Raw genomic sequence first — 9,575 nt, 5'->3', positions numbered from 1 at the left:
ACACATAATAGTTCACGTAGGAAACTCACACACATGATAGTTCATGTATAAAACTCAAATAATTAATAGTTTAGATCTTCTACTAAAAAACAAAGATTTTGAAAATAATAAATTAAACCCCATTATGACAATATTTTTCAAGAAAGACTTAACCTTTCGTATTTTCTTGGTTTTCTTTTGAGCTACAATTGTTAAAATTGAACTTCTTTCTGATAATTTTGTATTTTCAGCATTTGTAATTTTTGCTAAGCTGCAAAAAGATGAACTCCATGATAGATTTGCCATACCTACTTTGAATTTTTTTCTGTAATTTTTTTCACAGTATAAATGTTATCTTATCAGTAATGGCAAGCTGAAGAAGATAGTGGGGATGGTAATACTTTAACGGGTCAAAAAAAAGTTATTGGGCTGGTTTCTTCATGGACCAGTTATTGGTCCAATTATCATTTTTGGGCCATTTTTTCTTGGGCAAACAACGTAAATCCCGATAGTTTAAAGCTTAGTTACAAAAAAATTCAATATTTGCATAATTACTAAAATTTTGATTTTGAATTTATCGTAATTAGCTCTCGATATCTAATGAAGATACATTTTTCCTTTGTAAGGATACATAATTAGCTTCCGATATATTTTTTCAATTTTTGGGTCTGTCAAGATACATAATTATCTCCCGATACATCCAACAAAGATACATAATTAGTTGAAATTTTTGTAATTACTCTGTAACGGTGGAAATTTGCAATATAATAAGTCAAGGTGTATATTTATATTTTTTTGTTTTGTTTTCTTTTCATAGGCTTACACAGAAGGCCCTCAAATGTATGGTCTTGAAATTTTAGGAAAAATAACATAAATATACACCATAACTTACCACATTTACACAAATCGTTATCCTTAATTGTGTAATTACAAAAATATCAATTAATTGTGTATCATCGTTGATGCATCTAAAGCTAATTATGTGTCTCGACAGACCCATGATCGAAAAAAATGTATCGAGAGATGATTATGTATCTTAACAAAGGAAAAAATGTATCTTCGTTGAATTTATTTTATATTTTGACAGACCCAAAATCAACAAAAATGTATCAAAAGTTAATAATGTATCTTTATAAAGAAAAAAATGTATCTTTATTGAATGTATCGAAAGCTAATTATGTATCTAGACAGAACCAAAATTGGAATTTTCAATAATTATTCAAAATGTTGGGCTTTTCTGTTATTAAGCTCCAAATTATCGGAATTTATGTTGCTTACCAGAAATTTTATTCCCAGTAAATAAGTTCTAACTTTTGTCTATGAGACAGAACTTTTGGTCAATGTGTTAGTTTAGTATCTTGAAATGTCATGAATATTTTATCTTATGGGCGATATATCTAAGTTCTAATCACGTACGTTAGTTCATGGACACATTTTAATCAAAATACATGAGGATATAATCAAATTCGTTCTCAAACCAACCTTCATATGGATAATAAATAACTCTTGGACATATAAATAACGCCTAAGATCAAGGGTAATTTGGTCATAATATTTGCTTCTGCTTCTCAAGTAGCTTCCTCAACTAGTTGATTTCTCCAAAGAGCTTATGCATAATGTGCCCCAAATTGGTCGGCCTTGAACTCGTATCGCCGCTAAATAATTTCTAATGTTTGCATATAGGATAGAACTTCTAGCAAATTATGCAGGTTCAATTTCTTGAAATGTCATGTACGTCTACCTTATGACAAAAGTTAGAACGCCTACTTTACGAGATTTATTGAGCATGACCAAAAAATCATTTGTTGGACCAAAACTAACCATAGATACGATAAACTTGCATCTATTGGAAATTATGACTACGTGCATGAAAAAATTCATTTTTCATGGAGCTTTGTGAATGCATTAATTAAACATGCAATTATCCCCAAATTATGCAACTTAATTTTAACATTAAGAGAAATTAGAAAAAGATAATTTTTCCATTAAGGACTAGATCACATTATGTGTTTGGTATGAGGAAAATATTTTTCATCAAAATAGTTATTATTTATTTATATTTTTAGTGTTTTTAAGTGAATAAAAAGAAATATTGTTTCACAAGCATTTGTATGTATTATATAGAAACTACAATTGTGGTGGGTAGAGTGGAGAGGGGGTCGGGGTCGGGGTCAGTATTGAAGTTGAAAATTTCGTTAAGGATATTCAAGATTTGATATTTATATGTACGAAAAATAATATTTGACGTATATACTTCGTATAATTTTCTCACCCTTCACTATATGTGGCTACGCTCCTGGTTGGGGGTGGACAGGGTTAGGTGATCGGGGAAGAGACAACAAGCTTATATATTTACTTATAATGTAACCTTTTTTTCTAATTCATACTTGGGAGGTCACGGGTTCAAACCTCGGAAACAGCCTCTGGCGGAAATGCAAGATAACACTGCATACAATATACCCTTGTGGTGGGGCCTTTCCCCGAACCCTGCACATAACGCGAGTTTTAGTGCATCGGACTGCCTTTTTTTTATACTTGAAAAAAAATTCTAATTTTCTTAAAATAATAAATTAAAGAAGTTTTTTTATCAAATATGAAAAAATTGAATTTTTTTTATTTTTTTTTACTATATATCAAATACACCCCTAATTAATGTATACATTTTCACCTTAAATTTCTGTGGAAGAAGATTTTAATTTTAAGTTTTAGCCTCATAATCACATGATCACACGATTATAACTCTTTACTATTATAAGTTTTAACCATAGATAGAATATTGGAGTAAAAGTTTAGAATTCGTTATTCAAATCAAATTAGTAAATGCATGATATTTATTTGTACATATACGAAATATTACATAACTATGATTAGCAATAAATGTATATCTTCACTTCATTGAATCATATAAGTTATATTGATTTGATGCAAGTCTGCGATATAATTAAATGAATACTACTTATTTATTTGTCGAATATTAGCTATGGATTAATTAAAATATTACAACACAAAAAGTAGGAAACGTCAGTAGTCCCTACCCAATAAAGTGACATTTTGTGGTTAGATTCTCAATTTTCAAAAAATTGAATTAAATTTAACAAAAAATATGACAGCTCCAAAATTCCAATAAATTAATACAAATGTGGAAATGGTCAGTACATTATCTGTTAAATAAATAAATAAAATAAATCTCTTTTAATTACAACTTCATGCGTGAAGCTAAGGTTGCCACTAATCAACCAACAAAAATAGTTTGAACAAAATATATCATATAATTGTTTTTAACAACCAAACATATTAAGAAATTTTAATAATTAGGGTGTGTTTGGTATAGATTTTTCAAATTTTTTCATATTTGGTTGGATAATATTTTTGAAAATTATTTTCTCTACGCAAAAAATACGAATTCACCATCAGGTCCCTGAGGAATATTAGACAACAACAATAACGAAACTAAAAATGAAGTTTGCTGAAACGAAATAACACGAGATTTTACGTAGAATTCTCCTTGCTCAAGGGAGGAAAACCATGTCCTGTCCTCACTGGATTTTCCAAGCTTCACTATAATCAAGCAACCTTTGATTACAGACTTAAAAAGGATTTAACTCTAAATCCATGTAATAACTCTATTACAACCAGATGGGACAACTCTTCCTCACCTCTCCAGCTAATCAACTAGCTCTAGTCGATCAAAGCTAGGTAGCTTTACCTAAGCAAACACTCAACATAATCAGGGAAGTTATTACTCACAATCACAAGAGTAAACTTCTATTCTAGAATAAGATTCAAGACTCAGGAAAGTAAAAAGGCTGAAAGCTAATAGGTCTCTCTTAGCAGCTTCGTATTTCTTGAGCTAGAGCAGCTTTTGTGATTTCTGAAAAAAATAATTTGTGCAAAAATTAGGTGTGATCACTTCTTTACTCATGTATGTTGAAGGACGATTCGAAGAATATTCCATTGGACCAGGTGTTCGCTCATCGTATGTTGCACACCGACACAGTAATGATGCTACATGACAAAACTGTACAGTGCACATGAATGTACAACTATCCCACGCCATTCCTCAAAAAGTAAGTATGTGACGGACCTGGTCCCTGAATATTCTGGAAGTCATCATCAAAACTTAATTCAACAACAAATACAACTGGAAATCTAAGTTTATTGTCTCCTCCGCATCCACTCAACTCCATCCAAACCCCAACCCTTAACTGCCCCACGGTCGTCACGGCTGAGGCTCTACTCTACACCCCCTTTCGATGCACCCTCATAATGTTTTGGTTACATATAAATATTCTTGAAATATATTTTTTTTTATTTACTCACCAAACAGTAAGAAATATGTAAGCAACACAATTGTTTTCCAAAAAATCATTTTTCATCAAAAATATTTTTCTCATACCAAACACATCCTAAGTCAAACAAAAGTTTGTGTCCCCCCCCCCCCCCCCCGCACCAAGCTATTTAATTTTATTTTAATATGTTAAATTATAAAATTATTCTCTTTCTAAAGAATTTGTCTTAATATATGATATGGTAGTATTTGAGGAAGGCCTTAAGTGGTACTTATATTATTTGAATCTCAAAAGTTGACTTAACATTGTATCACTATTCCTCTCTGGCTTATTATTTTTTTTCATTACCAAAACGTCACCAAAAAAAAACATTATAATTATTTTCTTCCCCTTCTTATATGATCAAATTGTTGAAGAAAATTATGTTTTTTTTTTTCAAGAGAAAATTAAAGGTTTCTTGAAGATGAATATTCAAGGGACAACTAGTAGTAATCCATGTTTCCCTAATAGTACTACTAATAATCCACAAAACTTACCATTATATGAATCTATTCATCATCATAATATTCAAGAAGATATATTTTCTTCATCATTAGTCCATAATTCTCATCAACAAAATTCATTTTTATTCAACTTATCTCTTCTCAAAGACAAAGTTCATCAAGTTCAATCACTTGCCACCATGTTTGTTTCTCATGATGATCAAACGTTAACTCACCATCCTCATGAGTCAACGTCTGTAGCTATCGCGAATATGGGAACTTTGATCCAAGAAATCATCACGATTGCTTCTTCTCTCATGTTTTCTTGTCAAAAGATTGCACTCGACCCCAGTTCAGCTAGCCAGAATTCAAGTATATTTCGCGAACCATCTCAAATGATCAAGATTCAAGACGATGGTCATGGTCGTGGTGATGGTCAGATGGATCACTTGCTTCAAGATTATAATTGGTATGAAGAGAATTACAATTATTGTAACACTCATGAAGATAACAAGAATCATGTTACTAGTAGTATTATAGCTAGCAATGCTATTAGTAGTCATGATTATGATAGTAAAGAATTTGGAAAAAGGGAAGTATTATTGAGTACTTCAAAAGGGAAAGTTCATGTGAATAATGAAGACAATTATGATATTATTGAGTTAGATGCATCTGATTTATTGGCAAAGTATACACACTATTGTCAAATATGTGGTAAAGGGTTTAAAAGAGATGCAAATTTGAGAATGCATATGAGGGCTCATGGAGATGAATACAAGTCTAGTGCTGCATTGAGTAATCCTTTGAAGAAAAACAACCATGATTATGTATCACAATTGATCGGTAACAAGATTAAGTATTCGTGTCCACAAGAAGGTTGCAAGTGGAACAAGAAACACGCAAAGTTTCAGCCATTGAAATCGATGGTGTGTGTGAAGAATCACTATAAAAGAAGCCATTGTCCTAAGATGTATGTGTGCAAGAGATGCAACAAGAAGCAATTTTCTGTGTTGTCTGATCTTAGAACTCATGAGAAACATTGTGGTGATTTGAAATGGCAATGTTCATGTGGTACTACTTTTTCAAGAAAGGATAAACTTATGGGACATGTTTCTTTATTTGTTGGACACACCCCACTTATAAAAGAAAGCGTAAGTTAGCGCTAGTACAACAACAACATATCCAATGCACGTAATCCCACAAGTCGGATCTGGAGAAAGCGTAAGCTAGCGCTAGTACGACAACGACAACATATCTAGTGTAGTCTCACAAGTCGAATCTGGGGAGGGTAGAATGTATGCACACCCTACTGTTACCTCGTGAAAGTAGAAAGGTTGTTTACGAAAGTCCTTCGAGTACTCATGTGATCTGGCTAGTATATTTTACAACTTAGTTGAGTTTGTAATGTAATGCACCTATATATCTTTGTTGTAAAAATGTTATTGTGCTTGTAATTAGATGAATCAATGTGAGAATTATCCTAGTACAACAACAACAATATATCCAGTGTAGTCTCTCACAAGTCGGATCTGGGGGAGGGTAGAATGTATGCACGCCCTACTGTTACCTCGTGAAGGTACAGAGGTTGTTTACAAAAAACCCTCGAGTACTCATGTGACCTAGCTAGTATATTTTACAACTTAGTTGAGTTTGCAATGTAATGCACCTATATATCTTTGTTGTAAAAATGTTATTGTGCTAGTAATTAGACGAATCAATGTGAATAATTATCCTAGTACAACAACAGCAACATACCCAGTGTAGTCTCACAAGTCAGATCTGGAGAAGGTAGAATGTTTGTACACCTGTAATACGATGTGTTCTACATGTAGTAAAAAATTCCATATTCTTCTTCTTGTATTTGAGGTACTAGTCGAGTACTTTGCTTTCCCATTCCCGGCGTATTATAGTACTATTAATCTTGCATGTTGCTATCGGAAACAACTTCTCGCTCTTTCTTCTGATCTTCTCAGGGTAGGAGTAAGATCTGTGTACACACAACCCGTGCAAATCCCAATTATTCGATGTGATGATGTATTATAGTACTTATGTACTTTTGGACACACAAATGTGTTATGGAGAGAAATGTACGTTTGATATAACTCAATAGAGATATACAAATGTGTGTATTTATGGTCATATACGAATAGACACTATATAAGAAAAATTGAAGTAAGTTATGAATTTGTCGTTGCTAAATGATACGCGATCTGTTTCAAAAAGAATGACATGTTTTGATTTGACGTGGAGTTTAAGAAAATAAAGAAGATTTTTATATTTTGTGGACTTAAATTAAAGTTACGTCGCATGTACCAAAATGTACTTTAATCTTATGATCTTAAACATGTCACGTGAAAAATTAGAATTAAAGTGTTGCCAAGAATTAAAAGGGTCATTCTTTCTGAAACGGACTAAAAAGAAAAGTAGATCATTTTTTTTAAACGAAGGAGTATTTATATTTGCTTTTGGAGGCATAAAGAATGAGCAAACGAACTACTCCCTCTAGTCCAAAATAATCAATGTTTTAGTGTTGGACAATAAAATTTTGAGACCAAAAAATAAATAATTCGAGACAAGAAAATATTGCAACAATGAATTTTATTAATTTCAATGCGAGTGTTACAATCTCTATGAATCCTCTGATTCGTCTTTTCAAATATAAATTCAAGGGCTTGAAGCTTAATCTCGAATTTGAACTTGATTTGTTGGACTTGAGGGACTTGATCTTGACTTGTGCTTGAATTCAAGGGTTTTTGAGCTTGTTCTTGAATATTGCGGTCTAGATCTTGAATCTTGATGAACTTGATTTGAATGCTTAAGCTTTTTAGAGAAATTATGGCGTTTGATCCACGAACTTTCTCTTGCTACTTGTTAGAATTCTGGGGTTCTGGGGGCCTTCTTTCTGAATTATGAGCCGCTATTTATAGTTAGGAAAGGAAGAGCCATGATGAATATGGACTTCCTTTGACCAATCAGATTTAAGTGAGGTGGCGCCTTTTATGGGCTTTTATTTCATGGATCTGCTGCATTAGTTTGACATGTGGTACAGTCCTATCGGCTCCTTCACTTGACTTGGCATGCCACGTCATTTGACACATGACGCTTATTTGGGCCTCTAGAATATGTCAATATCTTGAGCTTAGTAAAGTGGGTTCATCATTTGTAGCCCAAATTAATGGATTAACCCAATAAATATTGGGCCTTATTTAAATCCATACTTATTTAGACTTAAATAATTAATTCAATTATATTAATCCGCAATATTTATTCAGGACTAATATATTTTGAATTTAATATAATCCGAATTTTGTACGGATTTAAATTTAATAAAATTGCATCGCCCACAAATGCTCTCTACTTCAAGACTTGTCGAGACATTTATTATTTTGGAGACTAGCCTTGAAGTATGATTATGTAAGCATGTTTACTTCATGCTTCAACGATCCTCATACCTATGAATACCTTATTCAAAAAAAAATTAAAGCCGAACCACATTGATATTGCCTCTCAAAACTCTCTCATTTTTTTCATGAATTTCTACACTTAAGACCCATTGATGAGGCATGATATCTAATTTCAAACAGATTTTGGAAGACTTTTTCATCGCCTTACTTAATCAGGAATAAAAATCTTCCGATTTGAACTTAGATTGGAGAAGCAAAGAACCTCCAATTTAAATTTGTATGGGAGAAGAAAATAATCTCCAATTTAAATTTAGAGATGGAAGTTATTCCAATCTGAATTTATATTAGAGAAGAAAACAATCTCTAATTTGAATTTGGAGATGGAAGCTATTCCAATCTGAATTTATATTGGAGAAGGAAACAATCTCTAATTTGAATTTGGAGATGGAAATTATTCCAATCTGAATTCATATTGGAGAAGGAAACATCCATCCTTCAACAACTCTATAAAAGGAGGTAGTTTCTCCACTTTTTCAATATCAATTTTGGGGTTTCCAAGTCATCAATAATATTGAGGTAATTTCTTTTGCTCCCACTTTTCTCTTATTTTCGTCACTTTTTTTCAGCACAGCATGTTAGTAGTAGAAAATTCATATCTCATTGTAGGAATATTGAAATCATGATCTGTTTGATATTTCAGAAACTAGACTTCAAGATCTACTACATATTCAAAATTCAGAATTAAAATTCTTCAATATAATTCTTGATAATTTTTTGAAGTTAGCCCTGAATTTTATCATGTTGAAAATTTCAGATCTGCGCATCTTTACTAAAACTTTCATATCTTGAAGTAGGAAGGATGAAATTACAATCCACAGAATTCTTGTAAAACTAGACACAGACATCTATAACATATCTAAAATTCATAATTTAATACAATCGAGATATTTTCAGGTGTTATCCCGAAATCAACATTGAGTTTTGATGCATCAACAATTTCAGATTTATGCGACATTACCAAAAAAATTATATCTCAATGTGAGAGTACCAAAATTATGATCCGCTTGATCCTATAGATGCCAGAAACATGCATGTATAACATATCAAAAATTTAAATTTTAACACCTTTTTTATTGTTCTAGATGATTTTTTGAAGTTCATCTTATATGTTGTCCGACAGAGGATTCCAGATTTGCATTGTCTCACCAAATAATTTATTTCTTGATGTGGGACCATCACCACCAAAGGGTATTTTTATTGCCTCAAACCAGATTTTGAGGGATTTATTCTCATCAAGGCATCTTGTCTCAATCCAAGTTGGTGATATACAACTTTTAAGATCACAACGCTTTGATAGGTAACCTCTTTTCTATTTGTGTTTTTGTTTTCTCTCTTGTTTCTTCTTTTTTTTTTTTTTTTTT

General features: G+C 32.0%; 2 protein-coding genes across 3 annotated transcripts in view; one reads left to right on the top strand and one right to left on the bottom strand.

Moving 5' to 3' along the window:
* Positions 1–393, bottom strand: part of LOC107848249 (50S ribosomal protein L9, chloroplastic) — a 10,679-nt gene extending 10,286 nt beyond the window's left edge. Inside the window, exon 1 of one of the 2 annotated variants that reach the window (XM_016692961.2) lies at positions 154–393. In XM_016692961.2, the coding sequence (XP_016548447.1) occupies positions 154–285 (132 nt within the window). In that variant the 5' untranslated portion in view covers positions 286–393. The remainder of the gene's footprint in view (positions 1–153) is intronic. The other variant, XM_016692962.2, reaches the window with a different exon arrangement.
* A 4,216-nt stretch (positions 394–4,609) lies between these two features.
* On the top strand, positions 4,610–6,217 carry LOC107846954 (protein SENSITIVE TO PROTON RHIZOTOXICITY 2). The gene has a single exon (XM_016691230.2). It carries the CDS (start codon positions 4,732–4,734, stop codon positions 5,908–5,910), a length of 1,179 nt encoding a protein of 392 aa, XP_016546716.1. The 5' UTR covers positions 4,610–4,731; the 3' UTR covers positions 5,911–6,217.
* The last annotated feature ends 3,358 nt before the right edge of the window (positions 6,218–9,575 follow it).

This window comes from Capsicum annuum, chromosome 11, assembly GCF_002878395.1.
Source record: "Capsicum annuum cultivar UCD-10X-F1 chromosome 11, UCD10Xv1.1, whole genome shotgun sequence".
NCBI lineage: Eukaryota > Viridiplantae > Streptophyta > Magnoliopsida > Solanales > Solanaceae > Capsicum > Capsicum annuum.
The sequence above is the reverse complement of the archived record's forward strand: the minus strand, read 5'-3'. Positions and strand labels throughout refer to the sequence as shown.